The sequence below is a fragment of the Leucoraja erinacea genome, chromosome 5 (assembly GCF_028641065.1).
Source record: "Leucoraja erinacea ecotype New England chromosome 5, Leri_hhj_1, whole genome shotgun sequence".
Taxonomy (NCBI): Eukaryota; Metazoa; Chordata; class Chondrichthyes; order Rajiformes; family Rajidae; genus Leucoraja; species Leucoraja erinaceus.
The window spans coordinates 74257810-74284357 of NC_073381.1; the positions used below are offsets into that span (position 1 = coordinate 74257810).

Genomic DNA, 26548 nt, shown 5'->3' on the forward strand with positions numbered 1-26548 from the left:
CTTCCCCTCCCCCCCTCCTCCCTCCTCCCTCTGTCCTGGGTTGCAAATGCCCCTTTGAAATAAATTTCTAATTCATCTGAATTTTTTTCAGGCTTAAGTCAATGCTCACAAGGTTGTCTTTGAAATTAGGGAGATTCAACACAGAATCAATGATTTTTTTGCAATACATCAACATTCAACCCGCAAGCATTCATACCCCACAACATCCAGTCACATGTTACTATATTTTTCAGCCCTTACCATTATATTCGATTGAAAAGACTAAGCTTGTATTCACTGGAGTTTAGAAGGATGAGAGGGAATCCTATAGAAACATATACAATTATAAAAGGACTGGACAAGCTAGATGCAGGAAAAATGTTCCCAATGTTGGGTGAGTCCAGAACCAGGGGGCACAGTCTTAGAATAAAGGGGAGGTCATTTAGGACTGAGGTGAGAAAAAACGTTTTCATCCAAAGAGTTGTGAATTTATGGAATTCCCTGCTACAGAGGGCAGTGGAGGCCAAGTAACTGGATGGATTTAAGAGAGTTAGATAGAGCTCTAGGGGCTAGTGGAGTCAAGGGATATGGGGAGAAGGCAGGCACGGGTTATTGAAAGGAGATGATCAGCCATGATCACAATGAATGGAGGTGCTGGCTTGAAGGGCCGAATGGCCTCCTCCTGCACCTATTTTCTATGTTTCTATGTTTATTCTGCCTGCTACAATATAAACTCCAGAATCAGCACTATAATTCTTGGAACAAGCACATTATGACCTTCTACATACAATAAAATCAGATGATGATTTTGCTATTCTCATTTATATCTGTTGTAGATCCATCTTGTGTTTCCTTATTACTCCCATTAAAATGTCAGATACATTGCATCATCACATCTGTGTCAATAAACATCCGGTTTGCACATCTTTTTGTCGATGTAATATGCAATATTGATAGAGGAACCAGTAGATGTTACGTAATTGGATTTCCAGAAAGTATTCTACAAGGTCACATAAGAGGTGTGATATATAGAATGGATAGAGGATTGGTTAACAAACAGAAAAAATGGAACAAAGACAAACAGCTCATCTTCAGATTTGAATCAGTGACTAGTGGATTATTAGGGTCATTTCTGGAGTCTCAAATATTTATAATCTACGATGAGTTTCATAAACTGTCTTCTGACAAGTTTGCTAATAATACAAAGTTAGCAATGCCCTTTCCAACATCTTTAAACTTGAACTCATTTGGAAGTCTTTTATCCACATCCAGTTTTCACCAAGTTCTTTTTATTCAAAACCTGTGTTAACTAACAAACATAGTTTGATCCCAGTTCAGCAACAGTTTCATTTTAAAATTTACATTCTCATTTTAAAATCTTTCCCTAGCTTTATTGTTCATTATTGTATCATACAACATGGAAATAGGCCCTTCGGCCCAACTTGCCCACATCGTCCCATCTACACTAGTCCAAGTTGCCTGTTACTCTGTAGTTATCTCCGTCACTTCCTGTACCTACAAAGCCTCCAATTATCTGTCTCTGGCCTTGTGTACACCAATTGTCATTACCTCGCTATTGCAGTGTTATATGCTGATTAATGCCCCTGTCCCACTTAGGAAACCTGAACGGAAACCTCTGGAGACTTTGCGCCCCACCCAAGGTTTCCCTGCGGTTCCCGGAGGTTGAAGGTGGTTGCAGGTAGTGGAAGCAGGTAGGGAGACTGACAAAAACCTCCGGGAACCGCACAAAAACCTTGGGTGGGGCGCAAAGTCTCCAGAGGTTTCCGTTCAGGTTTCCTAAGTGGGACAGGGGCGTAACAACCAAACTCATAGATTCCCTTGTTGTACCAATCTGCCTTTCGATGTCGGTGGGGCTTCCATCTTGTGCACAGGATCAAGATCAAAATTTTGGGCATCTATTCTGACATCTGAATTGATTCTGTGTTAATTTTGATATGAGCGGCATTCCTGTGAAGTACCATGGAACAATCGACTATGTTCAAAATTGTACAGTTATTTGTTACCACTGTTAATGAAAGGGATTTCATCTGAATATCTCTCTCTCTCTCTCTCTCTCTCTCTCTCTCACACTCACTCTCTCTCCCCTCCCTCCCTCACTGACCATCTGTGAATTTCAACCATTTTCTGTTTTGTTTCAGGTTTGCACATTTGACCGTCTAATCTTTGGTTTGTTTACCAGCATACTATTCTATAATTTTATATAATGGGACACTTTGATTAAGAACAGACTAACTGGAACATATAAATATCGGATACATTTTAGTAATCTCACCCCTTTTATTTTACTACCTAAAACAAAAGGCAAATTGCTCAATAAAGAGATCAAGATTGGAGCTTCGTGTAAGACAATCAAGAGTTACGTTATGCGTGATTGCTCAAGTGAATTCAGAAAGATGGAAAATGAAAGCAGAGTGGTCAAGTCAAAGATGCTTCCGAGTTCAGTCTTTGAATTTACAAGGTAACATGGTTATAAATGTTGCATATTTAGAATAGCACTCTGTATTACACTGCATGCTGCTACTATTCAGGCGTCATTGTAAAATGGCAATCACCTGAACAACCTGTTTCACCCGCAGATCCAGTTTATTAATGGATATTTAAATACTCCCATTTGTCAACAAAGATCTTTTCAATGGTAGTCAAAGTAATTATTTTTAACCTTTTGCATCTCACAGGTGATATCTTGACATGAATAAATGCCTGAACAAAGTAGATGTAAACAAAGCACATATAAATATAACAATTAAATAAAACAGCAGAATGTATTGGTTTCTCATTATTATGTTAATCCATGTAACCATTCATCTTGATTCTGTGAAAACATCTGACCTGTTTTGATTTCATAAAAATAATTATCACCCATCAACTTTATTTCTGATTCAGTTGTAAAATGTCAATGAAATGAGTGCAAATGCATTGATAGGTTACAAATGCTGTCTAATTAACTTGGCATAGGATATATGAGCAGAACCCCGCATACTGCTTAGGAACCTATCAAGTTGTGGAGCAACAGGGTAGGTTTGTGCTCCGTCACTGGCCTCCACGGCAGAACCAACTAACACACTTACTAGGTATAGGAAGAAACTGCAGATGCAGGTTTACACTGAAGATAGACACAAAATTGTTTGACGGCATGGGACCTCTATTCGTTGGATTTTTGGAGGATGAGGGGATACCTCATTGAAACCTACCAAGTAGTGAAAGGCCTGGAAAGAGTGGATGTGGAGAGGATGTTTCCACTAGTGGGAGAGTCTGGGACCAGAGGTCATAGTCGTAGTCATAGAGTGATACATTGTGGAAACAGACCCTTCAGCCCAACTCGCCCACACTGGCCAACAATGTCACTGCTACACTAGTCCCACTTGCCTGCGCTTGGTCCTTGTCCCTCCAAGCCTGTCCTATCTATGTTTCTAGCTGTTTCTTAAATGATGGGATAATCCAAGCCTCAACTACCTCCCTTGGCAGTTTGTTCCATACACCCACCACCCTTCACCTTGAACCTATGTCCTCTGGTCCTCGTTACCCTACTTTGGGCAAAAGACTCCGTGCATCTACCCAACCTATTCCTCATGATTTTATATACCTCCTCTATAGGGCCTTCCCTCACATATGGCCCAGCCTACTCGACCTCTCCCTATAGCTCACACTCTCTAGTCCTGGCAACATCCTCATGAATCTTTTCTGAACCCTTTCAAGCTTGGCAATATCTATCCTATATCATGGTGCCCAGAACCGAACACAATATTCTAAATGCGGTCTCACCAACGTCTTATACAACTGCAACATGACCTCCCAACTTCTATACTCAATACTCTAGATGAAGGCCAAAGTACCAAAAGCCTTTTTGACCACCTTATCTACCTGCGACTCGACCTTCAAGGAACCATGCACCTGTATTCCTAGATCCCTCTGCTCTACAGCACTACCCACAAGCCTACTATTTACTGTGTAGGCCCTGCCCTTGTTCGAAGTCACAAAATGCAACACCTCACACTTCTCTATATTAAATTCCATCAACCATTCCTCCGCCCATCTGGCCAATCAATGGTGCAGTCGTTCACAACTATCTTCACTGTCTGCAAAACCACTAACTTTTGTATCATCTGCAAACTTGCTAATCTTGCTCTGTATGTTCTCATCCAAATCATTGATGTAGATGACAAACAGTAACAGGCCCAGCACTGAACCCCAAGCCACACCACTAGTCACAGGCCTCCAGTCTGAGAAGCAACCTTCCACCATTACCCTCTGCTTCCTTCCATTGAGCCAATTTTCTGTCGATTCATCTATCTCTCCTTGGATCCCATGCGATATAGCATTCCAGAAGAGCCTACCATGTGGTCATAGCCTCAGAATAAAAGAACATTGCTTTAGGAAGGAGATGAGGAATTTCTTTCATCAGAGGGTGGCAAATCTATTGAATTCATCGCCACAGAAGGCAGTGGAGGCCAAGTAAATGGACAATTTCAAGACACAGATAGATTCTTGATTAGTACAGGTATCAGAGGTTATGGGGAGAAGGCGGGAGGATGTGGTTAAGAGGGAAAGATAGATCAGCCATGATTGAATGGCGGAGTAGACTTGGTGGGCCGAATGGCCTAATTCTGCTCCTATCACTCACTTATGAAAATGCTAGGGTGACTAAGCAAGTCAGGCAGCTTGTCTGGAGAAACGAAATAGGTGACGTTTCGGGTCGAGACCCTTCACATCGAGAGACCTTTTCTCCAGAAATGCTGCTCGACTGCTGAGTTACTACGGCATTTTGTGTCCACCGACAGACGTACTCGTGGAAAATGAGACTCCCAAATTCAGATGCATGTGCACATTTCAAACCCTACATTTGCTTGCAGTTCTGGATGATAAATGCTTGCACTTTACCATCTAAGCATCTAAGTATGTTTCAGCACCATATAGTTTATATTTCCAATTACGTATGATATACAGTACCGCATATATATTTATTTTAATTTAATTTAATATTATACACACTAAACTTCCTCAACCTGTGAGGACTTCAGCAGGCGAGGCTGCATTTGTGGAGGAAAATGAACAGACAGGTTTTGGGTCAGGACTCTTCTCCAGTCTGAAAAATGATCCCAACCCAATTCATTTCCCACCATAGAAGTTGCCTGGCCTGTTGAGTTCTGCCAGCAGTTTTCTGCTCAAGATTCCACCACCAGTCCAGCACTTCCACTTAGATTTGGAAGTGGTTTTAGATACACTCATTAATTTCTACCCATGATCTGACGGAAGTGCCATATTGCAACAAGTTCTGTGACATAGATTCAAATTAAATTATTCTTGCGTAACAGTATTATGCCGTGTGTAGGAAGGAACTGCAGATGCTGGTTTACACTGAAGATAGACACAAAATGCTGGAGTAATTTGGCAGGACAGGCATCATTTCTTGACAAAAGGAATGGGTGACGTTTCAGGTCATGACACTTCTTCAGACTCTGCAGTATTTTACATTACATTTTAAATACAATGACAGTGCTATTCCAATTTTATTTTCAGAAAATTTCTCACAGTGAGTGATAATCCACTTGTTTTTCCCCCCCCATCTAGATACATTAATTGTCCTTTTTGCTGTGGTTGGATTTATCTTGGGGCTTGCTAGTGTTATCATTCTCTGGAAGCTTTCAAAGAAGAAGTTGGTATTGCCAAAATCATTGGTAAGTTGTTCTGCAAATTAAAAATTAAAGGCCCAGGGGGACAGTTGGAGTGTCTGCATTATTCATGATCACATTACATTATTTTAGTCTGCACCTAAGCCATTGATCTGCTGTAAATTGACTTTACCAGTTCTGCTTTTTATGTAAATTTGGAAGTCAGTACAAAGCAGAAAAACACTGACACTGTGACTAATAACAGGAAGGAGAACATCCCCCATATGCAATTGGGTGAGATTCTGCAATGTTCAGCCACAGGAAGGAACCTGCTACTCTCGAATTAGAGGTTAAATAGTGATTTATCTATGTCGACTATGTCGGTATATGTTTCTCAATATGTTCGATGCTTCAAATTATACAAAACTGTAGGAGTTGTGCAGCAGGTGCAAAAAGATTTTGTCCTGATATGAAGAATTCTGCGCACACATGTTGCTTTCAAACATGTGTGGATTCACCTTGAAAGACTCTGTTACACAGCAAAGTGCACGTAAATCAGCACCAGAAATAAAGGGGAAGAAGTGGGAAAATTGAAGTTCAGGGAGCAATTCCCTTTTATACATGTCAGACAGAAGGTTTTCTGCCTGTGCTTTAACAAGAGTATCCTCACTGAAGTCTATTGCAACCCATAATATTAAACATTTTGAATTAGTTAAAACAACAAAAATATGTAATGTTGCACCAATCCATCAAGTTATCACACTTAAGTGTTCTTAGGTGTTCAGAGCAGAATAAGGCCATTTTGCCCATCAAGTCTACTCCACCATTCAATCATGGCTGATCCATCTTTCCCTCGTTCTCTCCATTCTCCTGCCTTCTCCCCATAACCCTTACTAATCAATTCTACTATTATTTTTCCAACTTGTGCTTTGTGCGACTACTACATGGGTAATGGAAGATGGCTGTATTTCAACAAATTACAACACAGAGTCCAGATGGTCCAATATATGACTAAACAGCATCTCAACTGGAGAAGTTGGATCAATTTGGCTAACTGCCAAGGGCAAGAGCATTGTCAAGGGTATGGGTGAAGGGGCAGTGTTGGGATAATGAAAAATAGACAATAGGAGCAGGAGTAGGCCATTTGGCCCTTCGAGCCAGCACCGCCGTTCAATGTGATCATGGCTGATCATCCACAATCAGTACCTCGTTCCTGCCTTCTCCCCATATCCGCTGACTCTGCTATCTTTAAGAACCCTATCTAGCTCTCTCTTGAAAGTATCCAGAGAACTGGCCTCCACTGCCCTCTGAGGCAGAGGATTCCACACTGACAAACTCTCTGTGTGAAAAAGTGTTTCCTCATCTCAGTTCTAAATGGCTTACCCCTTATTCTTAAAACTGCCATCCAAAGAGATTTCTTTGCATAGTGACATTCAGAGCCATGATGGAAATATCTTGACCTTGCATTAGATCTGAGCTTCCACTGGAGTATATAGACAATGGTCTATTTCTGCTTGCCATGCAAAAAATCTCAATTATCACCTATCCCATACTGCCAGAGGGTTGGATGCAGAAATATACAAATGGGGTTGAAAAGGATGGGTTCTAAGCAAACCTCTTTGTAAAGTTCTAGCTGGACATTCCTTGACTTTGCAAATTGACTGCTTGGAGACCTGCAATGCACCAAGCATTTTCTTAGGCTGGATGCATTTGGCATTCATGACTGTTCTCAGTCAACATGGATTCCATTGAGTTGTGAAAAGAATAATGGATATTTGAGATAACCCTCGGATATTTGAGATAATCCAGAGCAGTCTCAATGGATTTAAATTCCTACCTATATTATAGCGGATTAACCTTCTGCAGTCTTCAAAAGCACTGGTATTTTCACGGGAATGTAATTAAAGTATAAATGTGCACTTAATAAACAGTGCACACTTACACTTTAATTAAATGTTCAATAGTTCTTAATTATGTGTACCAAGGTACAGCAAAATTCTGTTCCTGCACACTGATCAAAAGATTATTACATTTCTCTGGAAATTTCACCACTGTAGAAGATTGAAGGTCAATCTGTCATGGAAGAAATCTCATAATATTGGGTGGAACTTGTTAATAAATAACTCCATAGATGTTACACAGCAGTGTTACCATATAGTTGTTTAGTCAATCCTCACACGTATGATGGTACTGAATATCTCATTGCTCTATTCTGAATTAAAAGGTCATAAGAGTTTGGAGCAGAATTAGGCCATTTGGCCCATCAAGTCTACACTGCCATTCAATCATGGCTGATCCATCTCTCTCCTAACCCCATTTTCCTGCCTTCTATCCACAACCCCACACACCCGTACTAATCAAGAATCTATCCATCTCTGTCTTAAAAATGTGACTTTTGTTTCCCAGATACTTATTGTAAAGGCCATCAACCCACTTATGGAGAAGATTGAGGAGGACACTGTATCTGTTGTGATTAAATATGAGGAACTGATTCCTGTGGCGCATGATCTCATTTCTGAGGAAGTTGCAAAACCCAGCACATGTGCAGAGAACCGTGAACCACCTGCCGTTGACCTGAAATATGCTGGGAAAATCTGTGCCTATGATAGGCCTCAAAATATGGAGAATTTTTGCTAATTCTTTATTGCCCAAGGATGCCGTTTGCTCTCTTTGCAACTCCTTGTCCTAGGTAGATGTTGTGCATCATTATTGCTACATGGTAGAATTGATTTTGGGGGGGGGGGGGGGGGGGGGGGGGGGGGGGGGGGGGGGGGGGGGGGGGGGGGGTGGGGGGGGGGGGGGGGGGGAAGCACAAATTGAATTTGAGTGTGTGCTGTGTAATGAATTAGTTAAATCCTCTTAGAAATTAATTTCTGGTGTGAGTCGAGCAATACAAGGGTCAGACAAAAATGCTGGAGAAACTCAGCGGGTGAGGCAGCATCTATGGAGCGGAGGAATAGGTGTCGTTTCAGGTTGAGACCCTTCTTCAGACTGATGTGGGGGTGGGGGGGGAGAGGAAGAAGAAAGGAAGAGGCGGAGACAGTGGGCTGTGGGAGAGCTGGGAAGGAGAGGGGAATACAAGGGTCAGAATCAGGTCAATGTTAGCTTTTCTGGTTGGCAGCAAGAACCTGCCTGGCGTTAAGAGAAGAATGTAACATCTGTTTGTTCAATATGTACATTTTAATAAAATAGAGAAAAACTTAAAAAATAAATGTTTGTGTCCAAAATAAATTTGCAGTCTCTTTTGAGATAGTCAATAGTGCTTTATCTGTCACATATGCAACTGCACAGTGAAATTCATTTTGCGTAAATTACACATGCGGGCGCCTCCATTTTTAGCGACATTGTCCAAAGTCCAGTCAACCTTGATGCACTGAGGCAGTTCCCACGAACCAACGTCCTTCTCCGCTCCTTAGTCAATGTTGCTATGAAGGCAGACACACAATTTCAGGCAGCAAGTGATAAAAATGACCCAAGTATTTCATTTTGATAAGATTGAATGAAGGATATGTGTTATCTGGGAAAAGAGAACTCCTGTACACACTGTTGCCTTTAATATCCAACCAGCAGCGACTTCACCCTCTCCGAAGACTACGTAAAGCAGGCCTCCCCACTACACACCTACGGACTTTTTATAGGGGGACTGTCGAGGCAGCAAGGTGGGAGCTGCAAAAACTAGACAGGATGACCCAAGTATTTCCCCTTTGCTGATAAGATTGAATCTCCAAGACCCTTATCGCATGACATTTTCTCCATCCTCCCATGGGGGAAGAGGTAAGGAGATTAGCTGCAAAACTCCTCAGCTTCTTCCCACAGGCTACACTGTTAAATGGACTTTAATATCGCGCAAACCAAACTGCAGCAGGCCACTTGATCTTTGTTTATAGAGTGTTAAAATGTGTTCAACATGATTTTTTTTTAATTTCTATTTATTTTTTCATGCACACTGAATGGACAGGTTGAGCAACGTGCTGGGTAAATACGAAATGGATACACAAAAAAACAGGTTGATCTTTATTGTCCAAGAAGGAACTGCAGATGCTGGAAGATCGAAGGTACACAAAAATGCTGGAGAAACTCAGCGGGTGCAGCAGCATCTATGGAGCGATGGAAATAGGTGACGTTTCATGCCAAAACCCTTCTTCAGTCTGAAGAAGGGTTTCGGCCCAAAACGTCGCCTATTTCCTTCGCTCCATAGATTCTGCTGCACACGCTGAGTTTCTCCAGCATTTTTGTGTACCTTTAATGAGATTCCAACCTGGTTGTAAATACTAGTTGGCTATCTCACTTAGGGCGACACAGTGGCACAGCGACACAGTGGCACAGGGGCACAGCGACACAGTGGCACAGTTGCTGCCTTGCAGCGCCACGGACCCCGGTTTGAGTCTGACTAAGGGTGCTCTCTATATGGAGTTTGCACGTTCTTCCTGTGACCACGTGGGCTTTCTCTGGTTTCCTTCCACATTCCAAAGACTATCCCTGTGAAACTGAATAGCAACTAAAACAACAGTAGTATAGCACAGGAATAGGCCATTCAGCCCTCACAGTCCATGCCGAACATGATGCCAAGTTAAACTAATCGCTATCTGCATGTGATCCATATGACTACCACCCCTGCCCGCACATCTCCATTAAACTTTTCCTCTTTCTCCTTAAAGCTGTTCCTTCAAGTCCCAACAAGCTATTGAGAAAATTGTCAGCACAAGATAGCCCTACACTGCATCTCACATGTGAAGGTATAGACTAAAAATATCACAACAAATTAATTCTGAGGAAATGAATGGTGCAGAATTTGCATACACATTCAATAACCTTATTATTACTGTGCCAATGTTTTCCTAAGAACTGACACAATGGCATTCATTGTATTTTGACCTCCATCAGCAGAGTCATTTTTTTTACAGATTTATCTTGCATTGACTGGAAGGAGTGGATAACACAGAAAGTTGGCACAATTCCTTTTGTTTAAGGAAACTGACAAAACCATGTTGGAAACTCTTCAGTTGCATTAGGCTTGGAATAATTTTCGAAATAAAAGCGTAACAGTGACTCTAATTAGCAAAGCTTTACTTTGTCAAATGGAGAAGGAGTGAACGGGGCAGTACAATGACGCAGGGGGTGGCACAGTGGTGCAGCAGTAGCGTTGCTGCCTTATAATGTCAGAGACTCGGGTTTGATCCTGACTACGGGTGCTGGCTGTTTTTGAACGGAGTTTGTACGTTCTCCCTGTGACCATGTGAGTTGTCTTTGGGTACTCCAGTTTCTTCCCACAATCTAAAGACCTTTAGGTTTGTAAGTTCATTGGCATTGGTAAAAAAAAATTGTAAATTGTCTCTAGTGTGTAGGATAGTGCTAGTGTTTGGGGTGATCGTTGGTCAGCGCAGACTCGGTGGGCTCAAGGGCTTGGTTTTGCACTTTATCTCTAGAGTTTAAAGTGAAAACATTTTAATCAGTCTGCAATCTAACATAACACACCATGGTGGGACAGATGATTTCTCTTTGTGGGCTCAACATTTTTAGATGTCCACAAATGGGGTGGAAGTTTCAGCTGAACACCTTGATTTTACAGGTCAAAACTTTAACAGGTTCATCCCAGACCTCACCAAGTTCAAATTATTGTTACAATTCATTTGTCTTCTTTTTCTTCCTTTCTTTAAGAAGGGGGATCAGGGTAATCCAACAAATTACAGGTGAGTACATTTGTGATAGGGAAATTATTTGAGAATACTCTTAGGGATAGGATTTAAGTGCATTTGGAAAAGTGTGGAGATATCAGGGATAGTCAGCAGAGCTTAGTGTCGAGGAGGTCACGCCTCACAACTTCATTGAATTTTTCAGGAAGTAAGAAAGATGATACATGGATTTTAGTAAAGCATTTTGCAATCTGTCTCATGGTAGACTGATCAATAAGATGCATGAAACCTAAAATAATTTGGTAGGCATAGGATAATGGTGGAGGACTGTTGTACTGGCTGGAGATCTATGAACAATAAAGTTCCATAGGGATCAATGTTGGACCTTTGTTGTATCTATGTATTTATTAATGATTTGGAAGAAAATGTAGGTGTTCTGACCAGTAAGCTTTCAAACACAAATATTGATGAATTGCACACATTGTGGGAAGTTGTTAAAGGACAGAGCAGGATATAGATCAGTTGGAAATGTTGGCGAAGATATTATACATGGTGTTTAAACTGGACAAGTGTGGGCTGATGTAACTTTAGAGATCAGATGCAAGATGAAAGTGGACAATAAATGGCAGGGCCCTGAAGAACATTGATGAGAGGAGGGATCTGGAGGTGCAAGTTCATAATGCCCTGAAAGTGGCAACATAAGTGTGGATAGGTTACTAAAGAAGGAATATGGCATAAGTGTGGATAGGTTACTAAAGAAGGAATATGGCATGTTTGTGTTCATTGATCAGTTTACCGAGTACAAAAGTTGAGCAACTTTGGAGTATTCTGTGCAGTTCTTATCATTGCAGGAAGGATATGGACGCCTTGATATGGTGCAGGTGCCCCTGCTCTATGATGCCTTGCCTAGCTTTCTCCTGCCCCTCCGCTCTTTCAACCCCCCCCCCCCCCCAACTGCAATCAATCTGAAGAAGGGCCCCAACCCGAACCATCATCTAACCATGTTCTGTAGAGATGGTGCCTAACCCACTGAGTTACTCCAGCACTACGTGTCTTTGTTTGGAAACCAACATCTGCAGTTCCTTGAGTCAACATATTGCTGTTCCATCGCAAAATCTCCTCAAGGTATGCCTACTTTGAAAAAGTTCTCCTCTTGTCTCTGATGTGAGATCTGTACGACACTCCCTTACTGCACCCACTCTGTGATTCCTGCTGATCACTATCACTCACTAGAATTCCCCCACCACAATCTGTTGCGAAGAAGGGTCCTGACCAAAAACATCAGCTATTCATGTTCTTCAGAGATGTTGCCTAACCTACTGAGCTACTTCAGCATTTTGCATCTTTTTTTGTAACCAACATCTGCAATTCCTTGTGACTTCACCAGGATGTTGGCTGACTTGGAGTATATTAGATATAGGAAGAGGTTTGACAAACTTGGATTGTTTTTGCTGGAGCGCTGGAGGCTGAGGAACATCTTGATAGAAGCACATGAAATTATTAGAGGCATTGATAGGATAAATAGTCAGAGTTTTTCTCTTAGGATGTAAATGCAAATGCTAGAGGGCCTAGGTCTAAGGTGAGAGAAGGAAAGTTTAAAGCTAATTGAGCAGGCGTTTATTTACACATTGGGTGATAGGTACCTTGAACCTATGTCAGGTAATATGGTAGAATCAGATATGATAGCAACATTTAAGAAGCATTTATACAGACACATGAAAAGGCAGGATATATGCAGGGATATGGACCTTGTGCAGGCAAAAAAATTAGTTTAGATTAGCATCATGGTCTGTGTGGCCATCATGGTGATGCGTGGGTGGTGGTGGTGAATGTGGTGTGACGGCTGGTGTGTGTGTGGTGTGTGTGTGTGTGTGTGTGTGTGTGTGTGTGTGTGTGTGTGTGTGTGTGTGTGTGTGTGTGTGTGTGTGTGTGTGTGTGTGTGTGTGTGTGGTGTGTGTGTGTGTGTGCGTGTGATGGAGGGTGCGTGTGGGTTTGTTCGTGTGTGTGCGTGTGTGTGTGTGTGTGCGTGTGTGTGCGTGTGTGTGTGTGTGTGTGTGTGTCAGAGTCTTAGGAGAAGGACTGAGATGAGGAGACATTTAAGACCAAGAGACATTGGAGCATAATTAGGCCATTAAGCCCGTCAAGTCTACTCCGCTAGTTAATCATGGCTGATCTATTTTTCCCTCTCAACCCCATTCTCCTGATCATAAACTTTTAATCAATCTCTACCTTAAAAATACCAAATGTCAGTCTCCACAGTCATCTGTGGCAATGAATTCCACAGATTCACCACCTTCTGGCTAAATAAATACTTCCTCATCTGCATTTTGAAGGTACATCTTTTTATTCTGAGGCTGTGTTCTCTGGTCCTCAATCCTCCCTAGACATCCTATCCATGTCCATTCTATCCAGGTCTTTCATTATCAGGTAAGTTTCAATGAGATCACTCCACGTCCTTCTAAACTCCAGCGAGTATAGGTCGAATGCTATAAAACGCTTATCAGACGTTAACCCAATCATCTCTATGATCATTCTTGTAAAGCTCCTCTGGATCCTCTCCAAAGCCAGCACATCCATCATCAGATATGGGGCCCATAATTGCTCACAATATTCCAAATGTGGCCTCACTGGGGCCTGATAATGCCCCAGCATTACATCCTTATTTTATATTCTAGTCCCCTCAAAATGAATGATAATGATAACATTGCATTAGCGTTGCTTACCGCTGACTCAACCTGCAAATTAACCTTTTGGGAATCTGGCACTAGCACTCCCAAGTCCCTTTACACCTCCGATTTCTAAAGCCACTCCCTATTTGGAAAGTAGTCGACACCTTTATTGCTTCTACCAAAGTGCATGATTGTGCACTTTGCCACCCTGTATTCCATTTGCCACTTCTTTGCCCACTCTCCCAACCTGTCCAAGTCCTTCTGCAGTCTCCCTGCTTCCTCAACACTACCGGTCCCTCTGCCTATCATTGTATCATCCACACACTTGGCCACAAAGCCATTCATTCCATCATCCAGATCATTAACATGTAAGGTGAAAAGTAGCAGACCCAACACCAAACTTGTAGACCACAATTGGTCAACAGCAGCCAGCCATAAAAGGCATCCTTTATTTCCACTCTTTGAGTTCTGCCTATCAGTCAATCTTCTTTCCATGCTAGTACCGTGCCTCTAATACCATTGGCTCCTATCTTGTTCAGCAGCCTCATGTATGACATCTTTTCAAAGGCCTTCTGAAAATCCAAGTAACCAACATCCACTGACTTATTTGTCTATCCTGCTTGTTACCTCCTCAAAAAACACCAACAGATTTGTCATGGAAAGATCTCCCCTTAAATAAAACCATGCTGACTTCGGCATATTTTATCATGCACTTCCAAGTACCGCCATACCTCATCCTTAATAATGGACTAAAATATTACCCACCACAGAATTGCTTTTTTTTTTTGGCCTCGTTGTGGTTATATTTGCGATTTTCCAGTCCTCTGGAAACTGTCTTGATTCTAGTGATTCTTGAAAGATCACTTCTAATGCCTCCACAATCTCCACAGCTACCTCTTTCTGAACCCTGGGTTGAAATTTATCAGGTCCAGGTGACTTATCCACCTTTAAACTATTCAGCATTCCAAGCACTTTCCCCTCTGTAATAGCGACTGTACTAACCTGCTCTGTGACTCTATTGAATTCCTGGCACATTGCTGGTGTCTTCCACTGTGAAGACTGACACAAAACAAATTCAGTTCATCTGCCATTTCTTTGTTCACCATTACCACTTACCCTATTACCAGCATCATTTTCCAGTGGTCTAATGTCCACTCTTGCCTCCTTTTTACTCCTTATATACAACTGCAACAAGTTGGTAACCCCTTTTATATTAATGGCCTGCCCACCTTCATAGTTCATCTTTTTTCCCTTATTGTTTTTTAGTTGCCTTCTGTTTGTTTGTGAAAGCTTCCCAATTCTCCAGCCACCAGATGTGATTGAGAAACTTTTCAGCTTGCATTGGTTAGGTCTCCATCAATTATGTCAATATTTTTTCAATGGTCCGTTCTTAGTTCATGCTCACTGTGTCAGTATCCACCTGTTGTCCTGCATGTTGATAAATGTGTTAATTAGCAGCATGGTGCTGAAGGGAAATCTCCTGCCGGATGCAGTGCAGGCCTGATGTGGCGGAGGGGGGCGGGGTGGGTGGTGCTGGAAAATCATTTCTCAATCGCTTCTGAAATTCTATTCTATTTCCTTCAAGCTGAGTCATTCTTTTACCGTATGCAACGAAGATGAATTTCTCCCCATGATGCTTATCAGAAGTCTGAAGTAATCTGATCTACAGTATGTGCTCAATGTCTAAATGCGTCGTTAAGAAATGATTCCAACAAATGCTGCAGCATTAAGCCGCTGATCACATATTGGTGCCAGCATAAAGCAATAGAAACAACGGTATATCTGACGGAATTAAACTTTTTTTTGGTCCTGTAACTATTAACATACTTGTTTTTTTGCAGATTTTTTTACATTTGCATTACATGAAAGTAAATGCACGTAGTACACACAGATATACAAATATACATATATATTTATGGGAGAATTTGGAAGGTTGCCAGGGAGACGGACAGGATCCAGTGCAGGAATGTGCAGATGAGAGGCTAGAAGTCAGTACTGAAGGTGATGAAAGCACATTTGGTATGCGGGATAGGCAGGAGCATGGCAATGAGCGAGTTAGGACTTGGATTACAATGCATGTATTTCAATGCTAGAGGCCTGAAGGGTATGATGGTGAACACAGGGTGTAGATACAGTAGGTATGTGCGACTAGGATATTGTAGCCGTCACTGGAACCTGAGCATCTTAACATTCCAGGGTGCAGGTGTTACAGACGATATAGAGGTGGGAGTAAAAGAGAAGGGGGAGTTGTTTTTTGATTAGAGAGAATGTCATGGCAGTAGTCCGAGATGACATTACTGATGGTTCGTCCAGTGAGGTTACATGGGTGGAGTTGAGAAATAACCAGGAGATCATTCCCTCACTGGAATTGTATTATAGGTCCTCAAAATAGTAAATGGGAATTTAGAAAAAACAAGTCAACTAGGAGATTATAGGCAGTTGCGTTTAATAGCCATGTCTTATTTGGGGATTTTAACTTTCCCAATACAGACTGGGACTGTCATAGTGCCAAGGGCTCAGATGGGATGGAATTTGTCAAATAGTTTTCAGGGACGTTTCCCTTGGCAATGAGTCTACCAGGAGAGGGCAAAGCTTGACCTACTCTTAGGAAATGGGAAGGGCAAGTGACTGAAGTATCCATGGGCGACCCTTAGGGGGGCAGCAAATACAATTCTATTAGCTTGAACATCATCGTGAATAAGGATAGGATAGGCCACGAGTTAAAGTTATGAGTCAAGGCAATGCAAACATTGGGAGGAGCTTGCTAAAGTTGATTGGGTTGAGTAGGTTGTTTGCAGGCAAAGAGACATCCAGAAAGTGGGATGCTTTTAAAAAACAAGATGGCGACAGTTCTGGAGGTAGTTGAAACAGGGACTATCGCAACGTTTAAGAAACAATCAGACAGGTACATGGGTAGGACAGGTTCAGAGGGATATGGGCCAAATGCGGGCAGGTGGGATTGGTGTAGCTGGGACATGTTGGCCAATGTGGGCAGGTTGGGCCGAAGGGCCTGTTTCCATGCTGTATGACTGAGAATAAATGGAAAAACTGGTGAAAGCCTGGATGATGAGAAAAATTGAGGCTCTGATTAGGAAAGAGAGGCCTTGGACAGTCATAGGTAGCTGGGATCAATTGTATCCCTGGAGTAGTTTAGGGAACTGAGCACGTTAGAAGGATATCAGAAGGGGGAAAAAAAGAGGGCAGGAGACAGCTCTGCCAGATAATATTAAGGTAATCCAAATATATTTTATAAATACATTAAGAGGAAGAGAATAACTAGAGAGAGGTTAAGGCCCCTCAGAATATAAATAGGTCATCTATGCATTGAGCTGCAGGCAATGGTCAAGGTCCTCAATGCGTATTTCTCCTCTTTTTTTGACCATGGAGAAAGACATAAGGAGTAGGGAACTTGGGACTGTTAATGGAGATGTATTGAGGATGGGCTGTATTAGGGACAAGGACGTCCAAGATGTATGAAGGTACATACATCTCCTGGGCCTGATCAGATATATCTAAGGACTGTGGGGAACTAGAGAACAAATTGCAGGCGTCCTGGCTGAGATGTATGAATCATCAATAGATACAGGTTAGGTGTTAGATGACTGGAGGGTGGCTAATGTTGTGCCTCTATTTAAGAAGGGCTGCAAGGAAAAGCCTGGGAAATATAGACCAGTGAGCTTTACAACTGTAGATGGACACCAAATGCTGGAGTAACAGCGAATCAGGCAGCATCTCCGGAGAAAATGAATAGGTGACGTTTCAGATTGGAACCCTTCTGCAGACCCTAAAGAAGATTCTGAACAAGGGTTCTGACCCAAAACGTCACCTATTCCTTTTCTCCTGAGATGCTGCCTGACCTTTCACCATTTTCTCCTACTATTTCCTTTGCCCTCCTCTACTTCCTCCAACTGCTCATGACCCTCCTCCCCCCTCCAGGTCAGCCATTTACCCCCCACTTCTCTCTCCCTCCTTCTCCCCCCAATTCCCATCTATCCACCATCCCTCAACCAGGTTCTACATATCACTCCTCGTCTTCCTTAGCAGATTCCACCCTTTACAACCATTTGATACATTCATTTGTCTTGATGAAGACGGGTGCTAACACTGCTTAATATGATGCTAGCAATATTGAATGTATACACACTGAGAATGGATTTAGACATTTTGCACAGTGTTTATTTTGTACATAAAAAAGACACAAATTGCTGGGGTATCTTAGTGAGTCAGGCAGCATATCTGGAGAACATGGATAGGCGGCGTTTTGGATTAGGATCCTTTCTCAGATAGATTGTATGAAGGGGGAGAAAGCTGAACGAGTGCTGGGTGAGGGGCAAAGTTTGGAAAGTAGATACAGGCGAGGGGAAGCTTTTGATTTTAGAAGCGTACAGTGCAGAGATGGGTAAAAGACAAAAGGCAGTGAAATAAGGAGAGGCGGCTTTAAATGTGAAGCTAGAGAAAGGGATATAGATGAAAGGGGAAGGATATAGATATAGAGATATATATATATAGATATATATATATATAGATAGATAGATATATAGAGATAGATATATAGAGATATAGAGATAGATATAGATATAGATATATAGATATATATACATTAGACTAAGTGGGACCCGTTGGGTCCCAGCTTCACACGGGAGGGCTGGTCCCCCAACACAATATTCCACCTCTCCAGGGGCTTTCTGGAGTGCTAGCATGGGTGTTGTGGGTCAAAGGGACTGGTTTCTAGAGGACTAGTGCGGACATTGTGGGCCGAATGGATTCTTGAGCTGGCAGCTCAGGCCTGGCAGCTCAGTAACTCAAGCCTGGCAGCTTGGTAACTCAAGCCTGGCAGCTCAGAAACTGCCAGAAATTCTACCGAAGACAGGTGAGAGACTGTGAGAGAGAAGGGGGAGAGGGTGGACAATCAATTTGAGACATTTTCATCTATTTTTACAGTTGCAAAAAAAAGCACAGTTTAAAAACATATGAAGGGCACTCACACGTCAGTATTCTCAGTGTTCTGTAGATTTCCAGCTCAGTCTTGATCCTCTCCCTCCCCCATCTTGCAGAGACTGAGCCACGCCCACACTTCCGGGTTTTATAGCTCCTCCTCCTCCCACCGGAAGGGGCAGGGCCTTCATGGCATGATTGACAGGAGAGAGAATCTCAACGTTTTTTAAACATTAATAAGTCTTTTATTTTTCATCAATGGGAAAAATCCTTTGGCCCAGACCGCTGGAGGGGGACTGAGTAAGGTGGCCAAAAATCACAGCCGTAAGTGGTTGCGTTTGTTTCTAAAATCAATATACAGTGCAAACAGGAAGTGGTCGTTTAGACTTTTAATTATATAGATATATGTGTATATATGTGTATATATATATATATATACGCATCGGTGTGTCTATATGTCTATACATATGTACTGTATATGTGTATATCCATGCGCACACATATATATACATATATACAATAAAACATTCTTGACTTGACATCGATATCTATCTATCTATCATTATATAAAAGTCTGTGGCTGCCGTCCGTCCGTCCGGCTGCCTGCCTGACTTGTGGTTGCCAGCCTTTAATTCGTTGCTACGCTGAAACCAGACGCGGAATCGCCGAGATTTTTTCCATTTCGGTAGAGATTTCACTTTTCATTCCAAGTATCCACTCCTGATTACATTTCGTTTATGTACACATTTTTAATCAATTCCTTCTCCCCTCCCCCCCCCCCCCCCACTCACTCATTTTGTCGGCTCCTGCTGACCAGCGACCATAACGGGTATGGAACGGCTGCGTTGGGGGAGCAGACCCAACGGGTCTGCACTTGATCTAGTAAACAATAAAACACTCGGGCAAGTTTGCTAATGCTACACGGGAGGGTTTAAACTAGATTGGCCAGGGGTGGGATCGCATACACAACAGAGGCAGGTGAGAGGTTATAAGTTGGTATGGACGGTGGTGTGGGAAAGGTTAATGGACAGAATAGGCAAGTGAAAGGAGAGTTGGATGGTTGGCTTCAACTGCACGTATTTGATGGGGGAAGGCAGATGAGGTGAGGGCGTGCATCGGTATGAGCGACTGGGACATTGTAGCCATGACTAAAACCTGGTTAAGGGAAGGGCATGACTGGCAGCTCAATGTTGAGGGGTACAGGAGCTTTAGGAGAGACAGGGGCAAATAAAAAAGAGGAGGGGGGGGGTTGCATTGTTGGTTAAGGAGGATGTCATAGCAGTGGTCAGAGATGACATAACGGACGGGTCGTCTAGTGAGACTATATGTACGGAGCTGAGGAACAAGAAAGGGATGATCATCTTGTTGGGGGTTGTTATTTATGTCCCTTATGATAATGAAGACCTCTTGCCATGTCAGGTTAAACACTGTTTATTCAAGACAAACAAGTACTAGATCTCACTTGGGAGTGTACTCCAAACTCGGAGCATAGCGGAATGCAACACTAATAAACTAGTAGGCATAACTGCAAAGCATGACTCATAACATGAGCCTCGAATCTACAACCCCGCCCTCTTAACAACGTAAAATAATTAACAACACTGCATACCCATAACTAAGCAAAGCAAATATCACAACCGATGACAAACATATGTAAAGTCAAACATAGTCAGGATACTTCATGACCGGCCTGCAAACACGGCCGGAGCGTGTACGATAAAGGCCATCTCCATTCTTTTTTTCCAGAGACAGAGCTGGTGATATCGCCGCCGTGGGGGAGTGGGCCAACGCCTCAGAGGTCGAATTAGGAGACGGTGGCGCAGGCAAAGATGGGACAGACGGAGGAACTGTCACAGGCATGGATTGTTGTGCTGGCAACAGCATGCGGGGGTCACCAGATGCAGATTGAAATTAACTTGTACGGTCAGGATAGTAAGGGGGAGGGATTGGCTCCTTCACAGGCAGAAGATGTTGTCTGTTTCGTTGGTAGGTGCCGCCATCGGCTCTAACAATGTACGAGCGTGGCTCCGAAACTTGACCAGAAATCACCTCAACACGGTCATGGCCTTTGTCAGTCTGTAAGCAGACCACCTGTCCTTTGGTCAATGGTAGCAGAGGCCTGCTCATCTTGTTGAACCATTTTTTCTGAATGTCACACTGGTTTGAATATCCTCAGGTGGAAAGACGTGTGGGATTAACGTTTGTTCTGCGACGTGCAACGGGTCTGCCTTGACAATAATCGTTGAGCAGGGGAACCCAAGGCAGGGTCACGGGAAATGTTGTGTAAGTTGAGCAAATCTAGGAATACGTCAGATTTAGCCCTGTGAGAGCGCTCCGTGAGTTGTTTCGCACTCCAGACAGCTCGTTCAGCCAGCCCATTAGACTGTGGATACTCAGGGCTGCTGGTAGTGTGGTGAAAATTCCATCGTCTTGCAAACTCTCTGAATTGTTGGCTGGTGAATTGGCTGCCATTGTCGGTCAACAGCTTGCCTGGGGATCCATGGATTGAAAAATGGCGAGATAATTTCGAAATCACGCCACTGGAAGTGGTGCTGCTGAGAAAATCAATGTCGAACCATCCTGAATACGAATCCACGAGCACCAGGTACTGCTTGCCGTGCCACTCAAACAAATCATCTGCCACTGTAGACCATGGGAGCGCGGGTACAGGATGTGGCAGAAGTGGTTGCTTTTGTTGATGAGGTGCCAGGCTATTGCACACCGCACAAGCTGCCACATTATCATTGATGTACTCGGCCATGCCAGGCCAGTAAAACATGCTTTTCGCCCATGAAACAGTGGCTTCAGCGCCTGGGTGACCTGCATGGACAGCGTCAAAATACCGGTGGTGTAGTGAAGCAGGAACCACGGCCTTGTGTCCTTTTAAAATCCCGTCTTGTAGCATTAATTCGTCCTGGACAGGGAAGAAAGGTCGGACTGGCAAAGGAACGATGTAGTGCTTGTCTGGCCAGCCATGCTTAATGACAGAGGTCAGGGACCGTAGGGTCTTGTCGGTGGCCGTGTGGGCAACTAAGTCCTCCATCCATGATGAAGGGATGAAGGATACGGACATCACGATAAAGCCATCATCCTTGCAGGTTTTCCGAGGTGCACGTGAAAGAGTGTCTGCCATATCCTTTCCACGTTTGTAGGTCAGGACAATGTCATATTTCTGTCGTAACATTCGTTGTAGACGTGCTGGAGAATTGTAAATTGATTTATTGAAAATTGATTTATTGAAAATGAATTGATAAGAGGCTGGTGATCAGTCTCCATTGTAACTGTGCGAACAAAGATGAAATTGTTTAACTTTTTGCAGGTAAAAACATCCACTAGCAATTCCTTTTCGATTTGGTCGTATCGTTGTTCTATGTCAGACATGGTGTGCGCGGCATAGGCGACAGGCCTATTGCCATGGCCGTCATTCTGAAGGCACGCAGCGCCCGGGCCATGCTGTGAGGAGTCACATGTAAGTGTAACAGGCAGTCTGTGATCAAAGTACGCTAGAGTAGGGGTGGCCGACATCTGCCGTTTAAGAGTGTCAAATGCTGTCTGTTGTTCATGCCCGGTCCAAGCCATGTATTTGTGTGTGAGAAGGCGTAATGGGGCTGAAGTTTTGCTGAAATCGGGTATGAATTTGCTCAAATAGTTTGCCATGCCAAGGAACCTCTGTAAGCTGGGCACATCAGTGGGTGCTGGGAGTTCATTAATGGCACTAGTTTTCGATGCATCGGTATTCAGGCCGTCCTTGGTAAATATATGGCCTAGGTATTTTACCTCATTCACTCTGAATTTGCAATTTTTGGGATGAGTTTGAGATGGATGTCCTCGGCACGCTTCAACAGTTTTGTCAGATTAGCGTTATGTTCCCCAATCGTTTTCCCAGCAAAGAGGATATCGTCCACTACGATGGAGCATGGGTATCCGGAAAACAATTGCTCCATGGATTGTTGAAACACTTCACTGGCAGGACTTATACCAAAGGGCATTCTCAAAAATTTATATAGTCCGAACGGTGTACTGAAAGTTGTCAGCTTGGAGGATTTATGTTCCAGTGGAATCTGCCAGAATGAGTTCTTGGCATCTAGCTCTGTGAATACAGTTGAATCGGCCATCTGTGCTGCAATCTCGTCCACTGAACGCATTGGATAACGTGGTCTCTTAATTGCTGTATTTAAGTCCTTAGGGTTAATGCAAATCCTTATCTCGTCTTTATTCTTTTTAATAGTGGCAACCATTGAGGAGACCCAGTCTGAGGGTTCAGTTACAGGAGTAAACTCACCAAGAGCCACCATTCTGTTAAGTTCACTTTGTACTCGATCCCGCATAGCATGGGGAATCCTGTGAGCTGAACGAACAACTGGTATTGCCCCAGGGTCAATAGTAATCGTGCATCAGGCAGGCAACCTGCCCAGCTCGTCATTAAACAAGTCCTTGTATTGTGTTAATATGTGATGTGTAAAATCACAGTCTACAGCCACTGGACAGATGGAAGGGCTGAAGGAAATCAAACCCATGTCATGATATGCGTCGGCACCCAGTATGGATGTCACCCAGTCTGGTCTCCAAGTGGAGGCGTGGGTTCGAATCCCACTTCTGACACCATGTTATTTATGTCCCTTGTGATAATAAAGACCTCTTGCCATATCATGTTAAACACTGTTTATTCAAGACAAACAAGTACAAGCTCTCACTTGGGACTGTACTCCAAACTGCGGAGCATAGCAGAATGCGACACTAATAAACTAGTAGGCGTGACTCATAACATGAGCCTCTAATCTACAGGGGTGTACTACAGGCCCCCAAATAGTCAACAGGAATTAGAAGAACAAATATGCCAGGATATTGCAGACAGCTGCAGGTCAAATAAGATTTTTGTTGGGGAGTAGGGAAGTTTAACTTTCCCAATATTGACTAGGAAAATCATAGTGTGAAGGGTTTAAATGGGGTGCAATTCTTCAAAAGTGATCAGGAGAGTTTTCTCAAGCAGTATGTAGCCGCCCCCACACGTGAGAAGGCAACACTGGATCTAGTATTGGGAAATTGGGAGGAGCAAGTTGATGAAGTGTTTGTGGACCAGTGACAACAGTTCGATTAGGATTAAGATAGTTATGGATAGGGACGGAGAGGGTCCACATGTTAAAATGCTCAACTGGGGTAAGGCCAACTTTGAGGGTATGAGAGAAAGTCTTGCTCAAGTTGATTGGAGGTTATTTGAGGGGAAAGGAACATAAGGCAAGTGGGATGATTTTAAAAGAGTGCGGACAAAAGCGCAGGATATGTACGTCCCCATTAGAATGAATGGCAAAGCAGGTAAACGTAAGAAAGCTTGGCTGACGACGGAAATTGAGGCATTGGTCAAAAACAAGGATGCATGGGAGAGATATATGTAGCTGGGATCAAGTGTATCCCTGGAGGAGTTTTGGGAACAAAGGAGTAAACTGAAAAAGGATATCATAAGGGCATAAAGGGGGCAGGAGATAGCTCTGGCAGGTAGTATTAAGGACAATATCAAAAGATTTTATAAATACATAAGGGGGAAAAGGGTAACTAGAGAGTGGGACCTCTCAGGAATCAAAGTGGTCTCCTCTGTGTGGAGCCACAGGAGATGGGCAAGGCCCTCAATGAGTATTTCTCCTCTGTATTTAGCGAGGAGAAAGACAGTAGGACGGAGGAACTTGGGGCTGTCAATGGAAGTGTCTTGAGAGCAGTCAGTGTTACAGATGAAGATGTACTGAAGGTACTATCATGAAGACAGACAAGTCTCCAGGGCATGATCAGATATATCCGGGGACATTGTGGGAAACCAGAGAGAAAATTGCGGGAGCGCTAGTTAAAATTTACAAGTCGTCCTTAAATACAGGAGAGGTTCCGGAAGACTGGAGGATGGCAAATGTTGTGCCTCTATTTAAGAAGGGCTGCAGGGAAAATGCTGGGAACTATAGGCTGGTGAGCTTAACATCTGCAGTTGGAAAGTTACTAGAGAGTATTCTGAGGGATAAGATATACGGGCATTTGGATGGGCAAGGGCTGATTAGGGATAGTCAGCGTGGTTTTGTACGTGGGTCGTGTCTCACAAATCTGATTGATTTTTTTGGAGACGTGGTCAAACAATTCGATGAGAGCAGAGCTGTAGATGTTATATGTATGGATTTCAGTAAGGCATTTGACAAGGTTCCCCATGGTAGGCTGCTCTGGAAGGTTAGTTCGCATGCGATCCAAGGAGAGATAACTGAATGGATATCAAATTGGCTTCATGGAAGGAAACAGAGGGTGATGTTGGAAGGTTGCTTCTCGAACTGGAGGCCTGTGACTAGTGGTGTACCTCAGGGTTTGGTGTTGGGCCCGTTACTGTTTGTCATCTACATCAATGATTTGCATGAGAACATACAGGGCAAGATTAGCAAGTTTGCTGATGATACCAAAGTGAGTGGTTAAGCAGATAGTGAAGATGGTTGTGATAGATTGCAGCAGGATCTGGATCGATTGGGCTGAGGAATGGTTCATGGAATTTAATACAGAGAAGTGTGAGGTGCTGCATTTTTGGACGTCTAACAAGGGGAGGACCTACATAGTGAATGGCAGGCCTCTGGAGAATGCTGCAGAGCAGAGGGATCTAGGAGTGCAGGTGCATGGTTCCTTGAAAGTCGAGTCGCAGGGAGATATGGTGGTCAAAAAGGCTTTTGGCACATTGGCCTTCAACAGTCAGAGTATTGAGTATAGAAGTTGGGAGGTCATGTTGCAGTTGTATAAGATGTTGGTTAGACCGCATTGAGAATATTGTATTCAGTTCTGGGCACCATCAACAAAGATTTACGAGGAGGTTGCCAGGACTAGTGGGTGTGAGCTATAGGTAGAGGTTGAATAGGCTGGGTCCCTATTCCTTGGAGCGCAAGAGGATGAAGGGTGATCTTATAGAGGTGTATAAAATCATGAGAGGAATAGATCGGGTAGATACACAGAGTCTCGTGCCCAGAGTAGGGGAATGGAGGACCAGAGGACATGTTCAAGGTGAAGGGGAAAAGTTTTAATAGGAACTAGACCAAGTGGGATCAGTTGTGTCCCTTCTCCCAATGCAGGGAGTGGGGTAGCACATGGCATCACAGGGGAGCGCTGGTCTTCAAAAGCAATATTGCACCACTCACCCATAGGTCCCAATACTCACCACTCCCTAGAGAGGGAGTGGGGTAGAGAGGGAGAGGTGGTAGAGAGGGGAGAGGGGGTAGAGAGGGACGGGGGAGGGGGTAGAGAGGGGAGGGGAGTAGAGAGGGAGGGGGGTAGAGAGGGAGGGAGAGGGGAGGGGGGGAAGAAAGGGATGAGAAGGGCGTAGAGAAGGAGGGGGGAGGGGTAGAAAGGTAGAGGGAGAAGATTAGAGAGGTAGGGTAGAGGGAGGGGGGTAGAGAGGGGAGGGGGTAGAGAGGGAGGGGGTAAAGATGGAGGGGGAGAGAGAGGGGCGTAGAAAGGGAGTTAGAGAGGGAGGGAGATGGGAGGGGGAAGAAAGGGAGGAGAAGGGAGTCGAGGGAGGGGGAGAGGTAGAAATGTAGAGGGAGAGGATTAGAGAGGTAGGGTAGAGGGAGGGGGAGTGGGGTAGAGAGGGAGAGGAGCAGAGAGGGAGTGGGGTAGAGAGGGAGAGGGGCAGAGAGGGAGTGGTGTAGAGACCCCACCCCATCTCCCTCCTACTCATTTCCCTCATCCTCCTCCC

At 43.6% G+C, this 26548-nt stretch overlaps 1 protein-coding gene and 1 long non-coding RNA gene across 2 annotated transcripts in view; one reads left to right on the forward strand and one right to left on the reverse strand.

Moving 5' to 3' along the window:
* LOC129697406 (interleukin-22 receptor subunit alpha-2-like) overlaps positions 1-8366 on the forward strand; it is a 36267-nt gene extending 27901 nt beyond the window's left edge. Inside the window, exons 5-7 of the mRNA XM_055635915.1 lie at positions 2302-2458; positions 5569-5675; positions 8016-8366. Of these exons, the coding sequence (XP_055491890.1) occupies positions 2302-2458; positions 5569-5675; positions 8016-8246 (495 nt within the window). The 3' untranslated portion in view covers positions 8247-8366. The remainder of the gene's footprint in view (positions 1-2301; positions 2459-5568; positions 5676-8015) is intronic.
* The window catches only part of LOC129697407 (uncharacterized), a 153943-nt gene extending 134957 nt beyond the window's left edge, over positions 1-18986 (reverse strand). Inside the window, exon 1 of the long non-coding RNA XR_008723520.1 lies at positions 18897-18986. This is a non-coding gene — a long non-coding RNA (uncharacterized LOC129697407). The remainder of the gene's footprint in view (positions 1-18896) is intronic.
* Positions 18987-26548: the final 7562 nt, after the last annotated feature.